Source organism: Chiloscyllium plagiosum, unplaced genomic scaffold (genome assembly GCF_037043375.1).
Source record: "Chiloscyllium plagiosum isolate Xiang-an unplaced genomic scaffold, Cpla_swu_hap1 HiC_scaffold_5, whole genome shotgun sequence".
Taxonomy (NCBI): Eukaryota; Metazoa; Chordata; class Chondrichthyes; order Orectolobiformes; family Hemiscylliidae; genus Chiloscyllium; species Chiloscyllium plagiosum.
Genome location: NW_028270143.1, coordinates 36,989,667 through 37,009,926, shown reverse-complemented (window position 1 = coordinate 37,009,926; position 20,260 = coordinate 36,989,667). Strand labels below are relative to the sequence as shown.

General features: G+C 40.6%; 1 protein-coding gene across 2 annotated transcripts in view; it reads right to left on the bottom strand.

Annotated features, from left to right (window-relative positions):
• The window catches only part of crppa (CDP-L-ribitol pyrophosphorylase A), a 259,642-nt gene that overhangs the window by 193,250 nt on the left and 46,132 nt on the right, over positions 1-20,260 (bottom strand). For both annotated transcript variants that reach the window (XM_043689823.2, XM_087987109.1), the window contains exon 3: positions 1,190-1,339. In XM_043689823.2, coding sequence (XP_043545758.1) covers positions 1,190-1,339 — 150 coding nt within the window. The remainder of the gene's footprint in view (positions 1-1,189; positions 1,340-20,260) is intronic.

Sequence of the window (20,260 nt, the reverse complement as noted above, 5' to 3'; positions counted from 1 at the left end):
GATCACGGTCCATGAGAAACTGAAGGAATTGTGAAAATTCTGATCTATTGAAACTGAAGGAGGCAGAAGACTTGGTTATTCCAAATCTCCAGGTTTGCGTAATATGAGACTATGATGGCAGTCTTCAGGAAACTTTGCCCCCTTTTGACTTTCGGCTCTTCCTCCTTCTATTTGGAATACTGGAGCATAAGTACACCATTTGAGCCTGCTCCACATTCTAGATCAATGCTGATCCTCTATTTCAATGCCATATTCCTGCATCATCCATTGATACCATTAGTAATTAGAAATCCATCAAGCTTTGCCTTGAACTTATTTAGTGACCTAGCTTCCACAGCCCTGTGGGGTACAGAATTCCTAGGATTTACCACAGTCTGACTGAAGGTGTTCCTCCTGATCTCAGTTCTACATGGCGTGGCTTTTATTCTGAGATTAGGTCCCCTGTTTCTTGACTCAACAGCCAGGTCAGACATCCTTTCCGCAACTACCTTTGCTTATCCCTTTAAGGATTACATTCAGAGTCAATCAGGGCACCACTCATTCTTAAAAACAGGCCCAGCATCCTTGATTTCTCCTCATGGGACAATGCCACCATCATAGGAATCAATCTGGTGAACCTCAGCTGCATTCTCTCTATGGCAAGTGTATTGTTCCTTAAACAAGGGCTCCAGTCCTGTCCACTAAACTCCAGATGCAGTCTCGATAGTGCTGTGGCATGTCTTCCGTGCTGCTGTAGAAAAAGAGGGTTCCCTCTGTGCAGAAGATTTAATGCCTTCAGTCAAGACCGTCTGGATAGAATTACATAAAATATACAAAACAGAAAAAGGCATTGGCACAACAAATCTATGGTGGTGTTGATACTTGACGTGTCTCCTCCTATTCCAGCTAACACATACAGGCTTTAAAACATATTTTTCTCTGAAAAAGACTGAGGCAAAGGAATCAAAGCAATGGGAAACCTTTCCAATGAATTTATATATTGGTACCAAATGTATTGGTACAAGTCATGCTGGTGTAAGCCAATGATAACTTGCAATTATTCAGCACCCTTAACAGAGAAATGGTCCCAAGAGACAAACGAAAATATATACACCTAATAATTGATAATAACCATAATCATCCACCCCATGATGTATTCACATAGAAGATCAGAATCACTGGAAGGGCAAAGTGAAATTAAGAATTTTACCTGTTGATAAGCTCTGTAAATGACATCAAATGTGAAGGCTTGAGGCATTTCACTCGCCCTGTATTTGGCACGTTCTAATGAATGATCAAGGTAGCTTTCTGGGTTGGTTGCAACGACTGTGGAAACAAGTGGTCTGATAGCTCCTGCGGCCTAAAAACAAAGAGATGCAGCGTTATAGTGCATTTTCCTTGTGGATGGAAGGAATGGAAACTCAGGTAACGAGCTTCAGCTTGCCACCCAAAAACTCATTTTCATTGTCTAAAATAAAACATCCATCACAAATGTTGATATATAATACGCATTAGTTATGGAAATTATGAATTCAAATGAAACATCGGGCACTGATATTATATGAATACATTTTTTTTAACATGCTTGAATAGTTGGATGAAAATATGGCATTTTTCAGTATAATATTTGCTACTCAAAATCTAAGACTGCTGTAATTATAACTGACAAGAAATTGTTAAAGACTGAAGAGTATAATTGAAACAAAAATGCAGTTTACATGAGATAACAATTGGTGTAGCTTTGCCATTCCTGCTCTACTTCAAATACCTTGTTCCTGAGTTTTTTGTAAACTACCTTTGAGGACAGAAGGGGTCTTTGGTTTCACACCTCGTCTGAATGACAGCACCTGACAGTGACTTCCTTCATATTGCATCGAAGTACCAGCCTGGATGAGGTGCTTAAAGTGTAGTTTCATCCTTGAGCTTCTCTGCAGAAGTGGCATAGTGGCACTGAACCACAGTTGATATTTCCAATGCCTTTATTAACTTGCACCAAATATCACATAAACGGAGGAAGGATGCTGCCGATGACCAGGGAGATCAGAACCAGGGGGTCACAGTCTAAGGACACAATGTAGGCCATTTAGGACTACGGAGAAATTTCTTCAACCAGACAGTGATGAATTCATCTAACTCTCTACCCAAGAAACTGGTTGAAGTCAAAATATTGACTGTTTTCAAGAAGGACATAGATGCAGTTCTTAAGGTCAGAAAATTCAAAGAGTATGGGGAGAAAAACAGAGATAGCCAAGTTCTTGATTGCCAAGGGGATCAAAGGTGACAGGAGAAAGCGGGAAAATGGGGTTGAAAAACCTGTCAGTCATGACCGAATGGTGGAGAAGACTTGATAAGCCAAATAGCCTAATTTCTGCTCCTATGATTTATGTTCTTATAAAGCAGGAACAGGATATGGATTTGGATGTTGAACTAATTCAAAGGGCCGAATGTCCTACTCCTGCTTCTATTTTCTATGTTTCTGCCACATACTGCAGCAAAACAAAGTGACCAAAAAAAGGCTAAGTTGGATCAGTAATTTTGGTGATCTGTAAATATGAAGTAGAAACTAATAAATGAAAGCCAACATGTATTTGTTCAAGTCAAATCATATTTGACTAAAGTGATTGAGTTATTTGATGAAGTAACAAGGATGTTTGCTGAGTGTTAGTGTAGCTGATTTTGTGTACATGGCAATTTGTTATTAATATGGAAGCCCAAGGTAATAAACGGGCAGTGGCTGGGTGGACACACAATTGAATCTGGAACCGAAAGCAGAGAACAGTGATGAGTGGATGCTTTTCAGACTTAAAGGAAAGGTTCAGTTATTCTCCAGGAGTCTGTACTGGAACCACTACTTTTTGTTGTATAGTTGTGACTTGTGCTGTTTTGTTCCAAACTGCAGATAGTAGGAGCAAAGCTGAAGTAAAACAGTAAAGTGTGGTGGGTCAACACCAAGCATAGGTTTTAAATGTTTGTGGGTTGGAGAAAGGAGATACAGAATGTAAGAACAGCAGCACTGAGTACAAAAGCAAGGATGTCATCACAAACCTGTCTCAAACCTGTGTTAGCACAGCACACTTCAGGAAGGAACGTGATGGCTTTAGAGAGAAAGACTGCAGAAAATATTTACATGGATGCCTCCTGCATTGAGGACTAAAGCTACATGGACAAATGAGAGAAGCTAGAGCAATTCACCTTTTAGAAGAGAAGGGTGACAGAAGGTGTAATGGAGGAATACAAAATCATGAGTAATCTGTTTGCATTGGGCAACAGTACAAGAACTAGAGAACACAAATTTAAAGCATGTGGAAAAAGAGCCAAAGATGACATAAGGAACAACTGTTTCCTGTAATGAGTGCTAAGGATCAGGAATTCATCACTTAGAGTTTGTTGAAGGCAGATTTAAATGTAATTTTCAGTAGGAACTTGGATTAAAGTCAGAAGGGAAAATAAAAATTTTCAGAGCCATGGGAATGGACAGGCAGTGGAATTAGCTAAATTGCTCTTGCAAAAAGGTCCTCAATAGACTAAATAGCCTCCTCCATTGCTGTAATCGGCAATCATTCTATGATTCTATGAGGAAACAAAAGACAAGGATAGTAACTGAATTCAGGAGGACATTAGCTGACTAAAGGGCAATAAAGATCACAGATGAAGTTTACACAAGGTATTGAAGAAGCAGTGCATTGTACAAAAGATGGAGATGAGTCAATATAAATGAAATGAGACAGAAGCACTTGAAGATGTACACATATGAGTGTTTTGAAAGGCAGACCGAAACAATGACTTTACCAATAGAGGAACTGAATACAAGCCCAAAGAAAACATGCTCAACTTTTTTTTTGAAAATGGTTAGATCCTTGTAATCATAGTATTTTCAATCCTGAACACCACACCTCAATAAGAATGTGAAAGCTTAAAGGGAGTGCATTAAGGTGAAATAGGAAACCACCTCCATGGGTAAGAGGCATCAGCTGCATGGTGAAGCTTGAGCCATAGTCTGTAAAGAAGAGAGGTTAAAGGAAGATTAGACAGAAATGTTCCAAATCATGAAGACCTTCCCCCAATGCATCAAGGTTGGTAATGCGAGGATACAGACATGAGGTAATTGTTAGAATAATCAGAGATAATACAAGGAAAGTGTGTGGTTATGATCTGGAATGAAAGGGAAATAGAAGAAATAATACTTTCAAATTGGTATTGGACAAAACCAGCAACTTGCCTTAATTGCGCTTTTGAAGGTGTTAACTCATCACGTGACACTCCACAGACAGAATTACATTATGAACTCAACTGGTACCACCAGACCAGTCAGATCTCTGAATTAAATCTGAAAAATCATGTGTTTACTTTTTAAAATCTTAGTTAATGTAATAGTCATTCATTGAATTATAGTCACACAAGGATGCAGAGTTTCTTTAACAATAGTGTAGAATTTTATTACACAAGATCAAAACTGAAAAAACCTACCTCGATACGAAAGACAGAAAATCTTAAAACACTGGAGCGTCAGAGGCTGAGGGGTGACCTTATAGAGGTTTACAAAATTATGAGGGGCATGGATAGGGTAAATAGGAAAAGTATTTTCCCTGGGGTTGGGGAGTCCAGAACTAGAGGGCATAGGTTTAGGGCGATAGGGAAAGATATAAAAGAGACCTAAGGGGCAACTTCTTCACACTGAGGGTGGTACATGTATGGAATGAGCTGCCAGAGGATGTGGTGTAGGCTGGTACAATTGCAACATTTAAGAGGCATTTGGATGGGTATATGAATAGGAAGGGTTTGGAGGGATAGGGGCCGGATGCTGGCAAGTGGGACTAGATTGGGTTGGGATATCTGGTCGGCATGGACAGGTTGGATGAAGGGTCTGTTTCCATGCTGTACATTGACTCTATGACCTAAAAAATGAAGTTTCAGCCTACTCGCCAACACCATCACTTCAGTGATTCAAATCCAAAGAATTTAGATCTCTACATCAAATAATGTTCAACTTAACTGATTCCCCCCAGCTTCTGTCCTATGGAGTATTTTTACGTGAATATTTTCAATACTGATAAGTTAGACTTTCTCACCTGCATACTTCTAACCAAACATTCCAGGTCTGGACAGTGCACTAACATTTCTACTGAGTTAAAAATCACACAACTAGTTATAGTCCAACAAGTTTATTTGAGAGGACTAGCTTTCTGAGCACTGCTCCTTCATCAGGTGGTTGTGCCATCATCAGGTGCCCATTACCACCTGATGAAGGAGCGGAGCTCTGAAACCAATGGACTTCCAATTAAATCTGTTGGATTATAACCTGATGTTGAGATTTTTAACTTTGTAATCCCTGGATAGGCAGTGTAAACGTTGAAGGAGATTAGCTTGTTTTCAGTTTAGAATAATTTAGAGTCATGGAGTCATTTCAGCACAGAAAGAGGTCCTTTGGCCCATCGCGTCCACACCAGTCATCAAACATCCATCTATTCTAATCCCATTCTAAACCCCAGTGCTTAACCCATAGCCTGCTATGTTATGGCATTTCAAGTACACATCTAAATACTTCATAAATGTCTTGAGAGTTCCTGACTCTACCACCCTTTTAGGCAGCGAGATCCCTCAAGGTGAAAAGAATTTTCCTCAAATACTCTTTAAATCACCTGCTCCTTAACTTAGAAATGTATTTCCTATATTGAACCCTCTACTAAGGAAAAAGGTGATTCTCTATCTACGCCCCACAGAACTTTGTGCATCTCAATCAGTTCCCCCACGCATGCCTGTCCCTTTAGCCTTCTCGGCCTTAAGGAAAACAAACACAGCTTATCTCGTCTTTTCTCACAGCTGAATCATTCCAACTCAGGCAACAACCTGGTGAAAAAAATATTCAGAAGAACTGCGTATGATGAACGTCAGAAGCAAAAACAGAAATGGCTAGAAAAACTCAGAAGGTCAGTCAGCATCCATGGAGAGAAAGCAGCGTTAACATTTCAAGTCCACTTGATATCAGTCAATCAAGCTAACTATATAGTAATGGCCGTGGAGTTCTGAAGAAGAGTCCCAGGACCCAAAACGAACAACCTTGTGAATCTTGTCTGCATCCTCTCTAGTGCAACCTCATCCTCCTATAGTGTGGTGTCCAGAACTGTACACAGTTCACCAGCTCTGGTCCAACTGAAGTTAGCTCCATTACAAACTCCTTGACCTCGTATTCAATGCTTTGACTCATAAAAGCAAGTATTCCATATAATTTCTTAACCATATTATGTACCTGCAATCTTGCCTTCCTGTGAACCTCGTAATTAGGTCCCTCTGAACCTTTGTAGTTTCCAGGGTCTTACACTCAATGTACTCCCCTGGCTTGTTAGTCCTACCAAAATCCATCATCTCATATCTTTCAGGATTAAATTCCACTTGCCACTGTTTCGCATATCTGACCATATCTTCTATATCATCCTGTGGTCTAAGGCTTTCCTTCTCACTATTTACCACACCACCAATTTTTGTGTCATCAGTGAACTTAGTGATCAAACCTCCTATGACCATGTCCAGATCATAATATACCCAGCAGGCAGGAAGGGACCAGTGCCAAAACCGATTGGAAGCCTGAGTCCAGTGGTGTACAGTCACAAAAACACCCTTTGCCCTTTGGGTGAAAACCAAATCTGCCTATGTTTCACAGTGAGGGACCATCTCATTAAAAACAAAAGGAAAATAAAAGTATGATCGATCAAGGCAGATTTCAGTTTGAGATCTGACTTGTCGAGTAGTATCATCAGCTGGGATCACAACAAAAGATAATCATTCTTAAAAATCTAACTAACTTAAAAAATTCAAATTAAATAAAGTCCTGCCTGCTCATTGTGCTTGAAATCTGCAATCTGCTTGAGTTGACTCAAGTGATGGGACAGAAATGAAAAGAGACAATCTCTGTCATGACATAAATGTGAGATCAGAAGATCATCTCAAGATCAAAAATGACAACAGGCTTCTTTCGACCTCAAACTTTTGCCATACAGAGTGATTGATTTGGCAACTAGGCGAAAGAGTTTGTGAAGGGTTTTGTACAGTGATTTTAGTCTTTCCAAGATTTAGTTAGAAGAATTTTCTACTAATGCAGTACTGGATGTCAGACAAGTAGTCCAACACTATAAACACAATGAAGGGGCTGAGCGACAGAGTCGTAGAGATATACAGCACAGAAACAGACCTTTTGGTCCAACTCGTCCATGCCAACCAGGTATCCTAACCTAATCTAGTCCCATTTTCCAGCATTTGGCCCATTTCCCTCTAAACCCTTCCTATTCATTTACCCATCCAAATGCCTTTTAACTGCTGTAATTGCGCCAGCCTCTACCACCTTCTCTGGCAGCTCATTCCATACATGCACCACCCTCTACAGAAAAAAATGCCCCTTAGGTCCCTTTCGTACCTTTCCAGTCTCACCCCAAACGTATGGCCTCTAGTTCTGGACCTCCTCACCCCAGGGAAAAGACCTTGCCTATTTAGCCTATCCATGCCCCTCATGATTTCTCATGACAGAATGCAAGGCCTGATCAGGATGCATGTAGAAACTGACACTTTGTTTTCAGATGATGTCACTGAGGGGGGAGTGTGTACGTGCAAAATAGAGGTGAGGGCTGGAGGACAAGGATAGATCCTTGGGGGCAACCAGAGGTAACAACACAGGAGCAGGAATAAAAGCAATTACAGATGGCTCACTGACGAGGACTTCTTAGAGAGGCATCAGGGAAGGATTGTGTAGTAAATCATGCCAAAGACTGCAAACAGGTCAAGAAATGATAGCCACATTCCATCTTATTATGTTGACCTCAACAAGGTTGGCAGAGGTTGCACCCTTAACAGGGTTGAACTGAATTTGCAGCCTTTATAATGTCAGTAGCGTGATTCAATATCTGTAGACTTCCAGCTCTGCTATTCATTAATGCACGGTATATGAAGAGAAATTGAGCTGAGTAAAAACAAAGGTACCACGACAGGCAGTTCTTTGAAAATGTCAGAGCTGCATTCCCGCGGGATGCCTTGGGAAAATCACGCAATTATAGATAATCGTGTAATAGAAAGAACTGGACCTATGGGGGAAAACAGGGTTGGGGCGAACCACTAAAAATACCAGTAAAAATCAAAACAAAAATGGTAGTTAGCCTAACATCAACGTTGGCAGTGTCTAAGTAAATGTTATAACTGACCCATTGTATGCTAATGTATAGTGCAATTCATTCGAATCTTTGACTGATTACTCTCGGTTGCCATCTCTACCTGCTAGCTGCACTACATTCTAGCCAGTCTCCTGATCCTATTCGATGGTAACACTGCACAAGTTGGATCCCAGAATGAAACCTGCCTTGATAGATCAAGGGCTGAATCTTAATTTCTTTTGTTATATGTCAGTTTTGTCAAGTTGTTCAGAGGGTTTCACATCATGATGCTTGAGGACATCTATCATTTTCCAAAACGTGCCTGATTTATTACCTACCCCATCCTTTGATGCTCCTCTCACACATTCTGGCACCATCATACCATGTGCCATTTCCAAAACAACTTCCTGGATATCGTGGAATTGACCAACATCCATGGTACAGCACAGTTTTTAAAAAAGATATTGTGCACCCAGAGAAGAGCTAGCACTCTGAAGCTGCCCTGCATGGTCCCTGACATTAGTGCTGGATGTGGCTGGCAATAGAAAATTGGTGCCTCTCTTTGGGGACAGGGACATGGAGATGCTGCTGATGGGGATGGGGTGATGCAGAGACAGAATGTCCTTTTCTCCCAGGCCAACAGAGAACACCAGCCTGGACTAGGGTTACCATCCAGGCCAGTGCAGTCTCTTCCGTCTGAAGGAATGCAGAGAATGTAGGCAGAAGATCAATGACCTTCTCCACTCTGCCAGTGAAGGTGCCATTATCTTCTCTTTGATACCTCACACTCATTCTCTCTCTGCTACTGTACCCACTATTTCCTGCAACATCTTCCCCACTCACTCTCATCTTCACTAACACTGACCTTGACTAACCCTGAATCTCTTCTGCAAGTCTTATTCACCCCCTCAGGTCATCTCCACACATGCACCAAAAGTAACAGTGTGCCATCCACCTTTCTCTCCCTCACCCACTATATGCAGTGCTTCCTGACTGACCATGTCCAAGCCCCTGTACTGGCATTCTCTTTGCAGTTGGTTACCTTGGTGATTAGTCACTGAAACAGATTCACATGAGTCTGCAAATATTCTTTAACATCTAACATATTTTTTAATATTAGAGAAAAAAGCTCTTAATACAAACAAGAAAGCCAAGTTTCAAACTGCTCTGCTACACTGTCCTTTTACGGTTCGTCAATGCCAATGAAATTTCACTCTTATCCCAAACCTTTAAATTTTTTTTAAAATTAACAAATTGCTCCCAGCTTCTTGTCCTCAGGCTGTAGAGACACTATTGTGATACTTTTCCAAGTCCACTCGCATGAACATTTCACAATACCTTTCATGAAGCTCTTCATGAGAAAGTGCACAAGCCGACTGACCACGTAATGCCAAGGAGCCATCCAGTCCTCCGTGCACCATGACACCTCGTGCCAGGGATGAGAATCGTGTAACACAAGTTCACTTTATTTAAAAAACGGTGAGCAATTCACAAGTCGCGTTATGGACAAGTCAGGTTTAAAAAACACGTGTTATCGGAGAACTACCTGTATTATAAACCCTTGTACATACTGCAGCATGAACAGGCTACGATACTACTTCTTAGGTTATTACAGGTCAAGATACCATTTATTAGGTTATTATAGGCCAGAATACCACTTACTATGTTATGACAGGGCAGGATACTAATGAGATTAATATACCACTGCTCTCAGTTATCCTATGTACGATAATGTAACGCTCTTGAACATGGTGTTACAACTAGAAAACTTAGGCCAGACTCTGAGTTATTTGCCCTTGGTTAACTATGGTGCTAAATACGCAAGATTAAATCTTTGCAATGCAGGAAGAATGGAAAATCAAGGCACCACAGCACAAGGTTATCTCTATATGTCAGATTACTGACAGGATCTAATACTTCGGCTTTTTTATTTTGCTGTATATTCACAAAGCCCAAAACGAACACTTCTTTCTCAAGTCATGACTCAATTGTTTGGTTCATGTAAGGCAGACCGATGACAACTGCACCTCCAAAGACATGTTCTATGAACCTGTTATCAGCACGAGACCAACAGATCAAATGTGTGATAAGCATAGGGATGGGTGTGATACAAGCAGTTGGACCTCAGGTTGACTGGGATTTTGCTTCATCCATGACTTGATGTCAGACAATCATCTAAACGAATTAGTCATGGTCATAGAGTCAAGAGTGATCATTAAGTGACAGAGTCAGATGTTGTTAGCACACATGAAACCTGATACCATGTCAACAGAAAACATCATTAAAGTGCAATGTGTTAAAAAGGATGAGACCTTGTGATAATTCCAAGTAATCAAGGTGCCAGATGGATGATTCCATTACTGGAATTTTGTTAGGAGGCAAGAGCAAAACCAAGTAACAGTAATGACATGGAGATAGAAGACAGTAAAGATATCAACTTTGTTAAACATCATTCATAGGTCAAATTTAATCAGAATGTCTTAATTCTGTGGACAAGGATGATAGTGAAGGAATTTGCACCGGGACTGCCTAGATGGATGACTGTAGAACTGAGTGTGAATGATGAATTAAAAAGGACATTAGCATAGAAAGGGAAGATAGATTTGGGAACACAATTACAGGGAAGATAGGAACAATTGTAATCTTTTCAGTGAGAAGAATGATGATTATAACTTTGAGAAGTAAGTGAACAGTGGAACAAAGAGGCTCAAGATTTAGGTTTCATGATATAAATAGGGATCCAGATGGAACTGCAAGAGTAAAACTTGAGCTACATTACAGCTAGGATTAGCAATGGGTCTGACATTTTCTCAGCCTTATTTTCAGAAGTCAAAAAGAGAACTATGGATGAGGCAGGCCAATTTTTATCCAGCTTGTCCTTCCATAGAAGATGCTACCCGACCTATCCAGCCCACAACCTCCACACCACACTCCACCTTTCCCATTACCTCAATGTTCAGACAGCAACTTTTCACATGTTGTATACCACTTTGCTATGTTACAACAATACATTCCAAATTCTACTATTAGAGTAGAAAATGTAAAAGCAACCAGTATTTCTGCTTGCAACTTCCATTGAAACAATTTAATGTAGCAGTTAATGGGTCAATTATGACACTACCTTCGATTAAAGTGTTTCTGGGACTCACATTAATAGGTTTGACTTCACTTAAGAGAAAATGTTAAAAGGCCTCTAATTATCACTGTCATTTCCAGGCTTATGTTCAAGGCAATTTTGGCAACAAGATGCATAACAGCTCACAATCAGGATGATTAAGTTTGGAGGAGGTTAATCATTCAAAATTGCTTCCAATGTCAATACCATAAAAATAGGTTTATACAAGTTTAGATCACTTAAAGTGATAAAGTTTCAGACAGTTTATTGTTAATAGCTTTCACAGGGAAATGGCATTACCTGTGGTCTCAGCACAGTCTTGTACTGTTACAGGTAAAAACGTGCATCAGAGTTTCAGACGTCTGCAACAAAATTTATTTTAAAATTTGTGTCACGCAAGGAATGCAGAAACCACATAAAGACGGGATTTGCCAAAGCGGACATTCCAATTATTCCTTTTCTAAAAACTGTGTATATACATGCACCTAGAGTTGCTTTCATTATTTTAAGAAATCTCAAAGAATACAAACTTAACAGACATATCCTTACAGGCATATCCTAATATCAAACCTAGATCATTCAAGATTAGATGTTTGCCCAGGTGACACATTAAGTACTAGGACATTGTAGATACAGTCGGACATTGTAGATACAGTCAGACATGGTTCTCAAACACGTTAAGCTGTATTTGTGATTCTATCATGAGAAAGTAACTTATGCCACAATATTATTTGTATTTAAGCCCAAATGTCAATGTATTAATAACAGCACCTCATCTGAAAAATATACAGTCAACTGGTTGGTTGATTTCTGCCCCTGGTCACCACTGACATTGAGATTCCAGATGAAAAATGTACACATAGAGATGGAGTAACGTAAGGACTGGGCTCCACAATCAAATAGCTGCTGACCTCCAGTATATTTCTTCAATCAGAGGTGGTCAACCTGTGGACTGCTCTTCCATACAATTTATTCATGAGCTATAAATGTTCTGTTTATCTGCAACACTGTCAAAACTTTCTCATCCAAAATTTGATATGAAAATAAAAGAAACATTTGATACATTAGTGATAGGGTGAGGGCTAGTGTTCAAGTTCTAGACTTTAGGTGAAAAGCCCTGAGGCCAACAAACAGGATCCGAATTGTTTTGACAGAGTGGTGCTCAAAGTCACAGAGAAATCCATCCAGTGGAATTGGGCAGCAGGAGGGACTTGGGCAGGGTGGGGAGGGCGGGAAGAAGGGGAGGTAGAATGGGGGAGGTTGAAAGACATATGGTACACTTTCCATTATCAGTCAAAGCACTGAATAAAAATTCAAGGAGGTTATGATGGAGCTAACTCTAGTTATGCTGAAAATGTGTTGCTGGAAAAGTGCAGCAGGTCAGGCAGCATCCAAGGAGCAGGAGAATCGATGTTTCGGGCATGAGCCCTCATGCCCGAAACGTCGATTCTCCTGCTCCTTGGATGCTGCGCTTTTCCAGCAACACATTTTCAGCTGCTCTAATCTCCAGCATCTGCAGTCCTCACTTTCTTCCCTAACTCTAGTTATGCCATGGCTAGCAAACTGCGTACAGTTCTGGTCACCATGTTATTGCCTGCATGCACGCATGCCATAGATTGCCTACCATTGCCCCCGGTACAGTAAGGCTCTCCCCTGCCCAACATCTGTCCTGGTTCAGGTGCTTAAATTGGTATTTATGAACTTTAATTGAACTGGGGAAGGAAGGTCATTTGTGTACGTTCCCACCAGTGAATGATTTGGGGCAATATCAGGAAGGTGTTGTGACCCACATCCAGCCGCTATTTCAATGTCTTTTGGGATCTTAATAAACAGTAAATCACATGATTCCCACAAGGTTACTCTGCCATTTAACAAGACCTTGGTTAACCTAATGCCTCGTGTCCATTCTTCCATCTGCTCCCCATATTCTTTGTTCCTCTGGGTCTGAAATTTGTCTGAAATATACTCAACAAGAAGTATCCACAACAGGCTGGAACACACAATTCCAAATATTCACAAACATTAGAATGATGAGGTTTCCCCTCAACCAAAAGATCAACATTGAAGGAAGTTTTCAATCATCAGGTAGGCTTGTATATCTGTGTCTCCATCACCATTTCCTTACAGCACGGGAGATAACAAGACATTCCAAGGAGTGCATTACGTAATCAATCTCTATGTAATATTATGGGTGGTCTTCTCCTTTAAGAGGAATTCAAAAAGACCAAAATCTGGAATAATGACGATTGCATGAACAAAGCAATTTTGCACCTTTTAGTGGTTACTTAGAGGTAAAGATTGTGATGGAATACGACAAGTGAAATATTGCATTGAATTTAATCTAAGTTACAGGGCTCTTATCTGCTGGTTCGTCAGCTGGCAAGAGACTCTTGTCACCTCCTTTGATGACCATATAAAGTATCTGTTGGGCACTTGAGCAGTCAGGGCAGAGGATAGGCAGCAGTCAGGCTTACACTTTCTAAGCCAATTAAATGTCCCCTTCCTTCCTCCAAGCCTGCCTCAGGGTATTGTATCCAATTCTGACAGTACACTGAGGAAGGATGTGATATAGAGGAGATTTGTGTGATATCAGGGGTATGCCACTTCAGTTTCATGGAGAAATGAGAGAACTTGGACTTGATTCTCCTTAAAGTAGAGAAGATCTAACAGAAGATATAATAGGGGTGTTCAAAATCATCAACTTGATTAACTAATAAAACATCATATTGGATGTCTGCAGATACGACAGAAGCAGGTTTTTGATGAGATTAAATTCCCTGCAGTATGGAAACAAGTCCACACCGACCTTCCAAAGATTAACCCACCCAGACCCTTTCCCCTACCCTATATTTACCCCTGACTAATGCACCTAACACTACTAGCAATTTAGCAAGGCCAATTCGCTGACCTGCACATCTTTGGATTGTGAGAGGAAATTGGAACACCTGGAGGAAACCCACACAGACACGGGGAGAATGTACAAACTCCACACAGACACCCATTCTTGAAATGGAAATATTTTATTGGGCTATGAAGACAGAGCAGAGCAAAAGGACTTTCAACTATGCAGCACAGGACAGGCAGCACAAACAGTTGGCTTCCTTCTGTGTTCTATGATTTTATAAAGTAACTCAGAAGTAAAGAATGAAAGGAGGTTGACCTTACCATTCTATTCACAAGCGTGCACTCATTTAAAATACTGAAACATTTCTAACATTAGCAATAATCTATGCAATGGACTGGTTATTTAACCTTATTAATCTATCAGGAATCTCAGGGATTCAATTATAGACTAATTTCACCAATTTAGATCAGAGATGGATTTCAAGTGTAATTTAATAATCGGTGATCCATTTAGTATTGCATTATGGTAACATGCCTGAATTGTCTTTACAACCTCTAATTCATTTTAAGGAATTATGTCTATTCGTAAACCTCCATTATTATTCATAACTATTCATGTTTGCATACTCACATCCTTTCATTTAGTGATTATTATGATCTTAGCACCAACAGTTGTTCCAACGTGACATGTTACCTGTCTTTTACTTTGGTGAATTGGCAAGTCATTCATTTAGTAGCTAATTGGTATCCTAATTGAGGGATAATGAGTTATTTCATATTCAAAATCAAGATGAGTGCTGCAAATAAATTGAGTCAGTCACCTAGATGAAGATAAGTGATAAACTCAAGACAATTCATTTATCACAGGTTTAAGACTTGCTTTGGAATTCATATGCATCACTGATTATCAAGATGCCTCAATCCAAAATTCTTCTGAATGCCCAACACATGAGTCACTCTTTGAAAGTCAGAACATACCCAGTCATTGGATCAATACCTAGAAGCTGAAGTTTGTTCAGAGTGAAAACAGGAAGGTCAATGAGGAAAGCATTTGAGAAAGAACATTAAAATTCTTCATGCAGATAAAGAGGAAGAGGCAGTGAGCACTTGTATCCGGGAAGAAATCACACAATGAGTTACATTTTGTACCTAATGTATAATTCTGCCAAGCTACAGGCAAATAATTAACAAAATTACTTACACAATGAACAAATCAGACAGTGTTAGGAAAGCTGCGAACATCAGGCGAAGATGTAACAATGGGAAGCAAAGATAACAGGAATTAATATTACATGGTAGGCTTCCAGAAGACAGTACATGAAGATATGCAGATCAACACAGATGATGACACCTTGATTGTAGTAAAAAATAACCAGTGGTTGGTCTCAAACTGACATTTGATTCTCTGCTTTTTTGTGAGATAATGCTCAGACTTCATCTAAGGATCTTAAAAGAAGTGGGATAATAAATGCATTGTTTCCAGTTTTCCAGTTTTCCAATTTTTGATTTAGGGATGGTCCTATTAGATCAGAAGATAGAAAATGATACCATTATTCAAACTTTTATTCAAAAAGGAAGACACAAAGTATGAAAGTACAGGCTAATTAGCTCTATATTTATCATAGGGAAAATGTTAAAAACTATTATTAAAGTTATGGTTGAGCACAAGAATAAGTTCAAGGTAATCGGAGTCAGCCTGGTTCTTTAAAAGGGAAATCATGTTTGAACAATTTATTGGAGAGCTTTTAAGGAAGTAATATGAACTTTGGATAAAAGGGAAACCAATCAATGTAGTGTTATTAGACTTTAAGAAGGCTTTTAATAAGGTGATTATTGCAGGAAATAACAGCTCATGGTATATAGTGTTGCACAATGGCATGGATAGAAGATTGGCTGGCTAATAGTAACAAAGAATAGGCATATATGGGTCTATTTCAGGCTGACAAATGTAACAAGTGATGTGCCACAAGTACTGGTACTAGGACCTCAAATATTTACAACTTAAGTGAAATAATTGAAGGCATGATCACCAAATTTGCAGATGGCAAAGATAGGTAGAAAAGTAAGTTGTAACGAGGACATAAAGAGTCTACAAAAAGATATGGATAGGTTAAGTGAGTGGGCAAAGATATGGCAAATGGAGTCTGACATAAAGTTGTCCATTTTGGTGGGAAGAATAGAAAACAGAATTGGGTAGAATCTTCCGAAGAAGATCAAAAGTCACACAGCTGCAGGTTATAGTCCAACAGGTTTATTTGAAATCACAAGTTTTTGGAGCTCTGCTCCTTTGTCGAAGGTGGAGCACTCTGAAAATTTGTAATTTCACATCAATCTGTTAGACTATAACCTGGCAACATGTGACTTTTGGCCTTGTTCACCCTAGTCCAATACAGGCACCTCCACATCATGGCTACCTTCTGAAGAAAAGTCACTGGATTCAAAACATCAACTCAGTTTTCTCTCCACAGCTGCTGCCAGACTTGCCGGGTTTCTCCAGCAATTTCGGTTTTCGCTTCAGGTGGAATCTTCCCAGCCTCTGAATAACATAAGCAAAGTCAGTCAGTTCGGAAAATAGGGCGAGATCGGAAGAGGTGAGATTCTCAATGTGGAGAAAAAATGTCTGATTCTGCAACCAGTTTTTCAATGATGAGGCAACAATCTCTTCCATGAGCAGTGACAGGCCTATGTGTATACATTTGCATTCCATCAGTATGCCGTTTCCTGTTCTCCCTCGCACTGGACAGAGACCAGACAGCGACAGTTGCCAACATGAAAGACAGAGTGGTTAGATGGAGGCTCCAGCTTGTCGCTTACTCTCCAGGTCTCTATCTAGGACAGCGGTCACCATCCTCAGTAAGCTTTGCATGGTCAGTTAGGAGAGATCACATCCCGTGTGAGACACAGTGTGCATCAGTCTATAGTTCAGAAACTTCAGAGGCAGTGTGGGAATTCAGTACAATGGGGAAGAGGTATTGTTTGTTTGATCTTTTTTTGGTTCACAGTTTGAGAGTACTTTTTTTAAACAGGGTAAACCGGAGCCCAGGATCAGGGGCCCAACACAAAAGGTTGAGTGAAATCACAGGAAAATCTTAAATTCAGCAGTTGGCAATAGTTGCTAATTTCACTATCTTTCAGATTGAAGGTAAACAGAAGAAATATTTATAGATTACAAACTAAAAGACTAGAAAACTTTAAAAAACTCTCAAATTAAGAACTAAGAAATGAAAATAGAGATGCTGGGCCAGGCAATGTCAGCTATAACTGCATGATGTGGGAGCTGCTGAAGCCCATTGTGGTTCAGAGTGACCACATCTGAAGCAAGTCTTGGTTGCTTGAGGAACTCCAGCTTAGAGTTGATGAGCTGGAGTCTGAGCTTTGAACACTGAAATACATCAGGGAGGGGGAAGAGATATGTGAATGCTCTGTTTTAGGAGGCAGTCATAGAATCATAGAGCATGGAAACAGACCCTTCGGTACGACTCATCTGTACCAAGATTCCCAAACTAAACTAGCCCCACTTGCCTATGTTTGGTCCATATCCCTCTAACTCTTTCTTATTTATGTACCTGTCTAAATGTCTTTTAAATGCTGTAACTGTACCTGCATCTATCACTTCCTCTGGCAATATATTCCACATACAAGCCACCACCTGTGTAAAGAAGTTGCCACACAGGTCCTTTCAAAATCTTTCTCCTCTCACCTCAAAAAAAAGCCCTCTAGTTTTAACTCCCCCAGCTTAAGGAAAAACCTTGTTATTCACCTTACCTATGACCCTCATGATTTTATAAAAACCTATGGTCCACTGAATAAAGTCCCAGTCTATCCAGCCTCCCTTTATAACTCAAACACTCCAGTCCCACAGTAAGGAGCCAGGTTACTGAAAAAAAGCACTGCACTATCTTCCCTTGTGTATCTCAAAGCACCATCCCCAAAACTGATGTGAACGGAATTAAACCAGCAACATAGCAAATGAAGGTCAGATATAGAATGCATCTCAATCAATAGATCTAGGAAGACTTATCTGGTTGCCGGGGTGGTGGGGGGGGGAGGCATCCATACCAGAATAAAAATTGCACCCTCACCTCACCCTGAAGGAAGTTAGCTTTGATTCCATTGCCAATATCAATTTCTAGCCAAAGCATTTCACTGAGCTGACGCTACAATAGGCTTCACACTGACATGTTGCGAGACAATGGAAGGGAGAGAATGAAGTAAAATGGAAGGGGAAATAAACAGGAAATGCAAAATTCAGAATCCTGTGGCCAGGATCAAGAAGGCTGTGTTGCCTGCCTGGCGCCTGGGTTCTGGGATGCAGCAGGACTTCAATCGGGAGGGGAAAGATTCAGATGTCATGGCCCACATAGGTACCAACACCATAGGGAGAAACAGAAAAATTCTGCTCAGGGAATATGAGTTGCTAGTGGCTAAATTAAAAAGAGCAGAACTAAAAGGTCATAAGGATTACTACCTGATACACAAGCTAACTGGCACAGATTCAGCAAGAACAGGTAACCACGTGGCTCAAAGGTTGATGTGGGAGAAATGGGTTCAAATTTATGGGACATTGACATCAGTACTGGGGAAGGACAGAGCTGTTCCATTGGGAAGGGTTCCAACAGAATCATGCTGGGACCATAATCGTGTCAAATCACATAACTAGGGATGTGGATTGGGCTTTAAACTAAATAGTCAGGAATGGCTACAGTTGCATGGAAAAATAGCAAATAAATTAAAGGGAAGAAGGGCTCAGGAGAGATTATTAAAGTTTTCAGAACAAGTAATAGCAAAGAAAGTGTAGAATGGGTCAGGAATCTAACTTCGGGCACTGCAGATTAGGGACAACTATGAGAAATGGGTTGCTACAATGCAAGACTGAGGGTGTTGTACTTAAATGCGCACAGTATACAAAACAAAGTAAATCAGCTCTCAGCACAGATTGAAATTAGCAGGTACACTGTTGTGGACATCACAGAGACATGGCTGCAAGGAGATTGGGGCTGGAAGTTAAATATCCAAGGATAAAAGTGCTTTTAAAAGGCAGATGTGTAGAGGGGGTAGGGTTGCCTTCCCAGTAAGAAATGAAATTAAATCTACAGCAAGAAGTGATTATAGGATTGTAAGGCATAGAGTCATAGAGATGTACAGCATGGAAACAGACCCTTCGGTCCAACCTGTCCATGCCGACCAGATATCCCAACCCAATCTAGTCCCACCTGCCAGCACCTGGCCCATATCCCTCCAAACCCTTCCTATTCATATACCCATCCAGATGCCTCTTAATTGTTGCAATTCTACCAGCCTTCACCACTTCCTCTGGCAGCTCATTCCATACACGTACCACCCTCTGTGTGAAACAGTTGCCCCTCAGGTCTCTTTTATGTCTGTCCCCTCTCACCCTAAACCTATGCCCTCTCTAGTTCTGGACTCCCTGACCCCAGGCAAAAGACTTTGCCTATTTACCCTATCCATGCCCCTCATCATTTAGTAAACCTCTATAAGGTCACCCCTCAGCCTTCGACACTCCAGGGAAAACAGCCCCAGCCTGTTCAGCCTCTCCCTATAGCTCAAATCCTCCAACCCTGGCAACATCCTTGTAAATCATTTCTGAACCCTTTCAAGTTTCACAACATCTTTCCGATAGGAAGGAGACCTGGATTGCATGCAATATTCCAACAGGGGCCTAACCAATGTCCTGTACAGCTGCAACATGACCTCCCAACTCCTGTACTCAATACTCTGATCAATAAAGGGAAGCATACCAAACGCCGCCCTCACTATCCTATCCACCTGCGACTCCACTTTCAAGGAGCTATGAACCTGCACTCCAAGGTCTCTTTGTTCAGCAACACTCCCTAGGACCTAACCATTAAGTGTAAGATTTGGTGGTTGTTTAAAGGCAGCACCTCGCATTTATCTGAATTAAACTCCATCTGCCACTTCTCAGCCCATTGGCCCGTCTGGTCAAGATCCTGTCTTTGGGAGGGCCCTATTCTCTTCCTAGTTACCCTTCTGTCCTTAATGTATGCTGTCGTCCAACAGGTTTATTTGGAAGTACTAGCTTACAGAGCACTGCTCCTTCATCAGGTGGCTGTGGAGTATAAGATCGGAAGACAGAGAATTTATAGCAAAGGTTTACAGTGCGGTGTAACTGAAATTATATATTGAAAAAGACCTGGCTTCTTTGTTA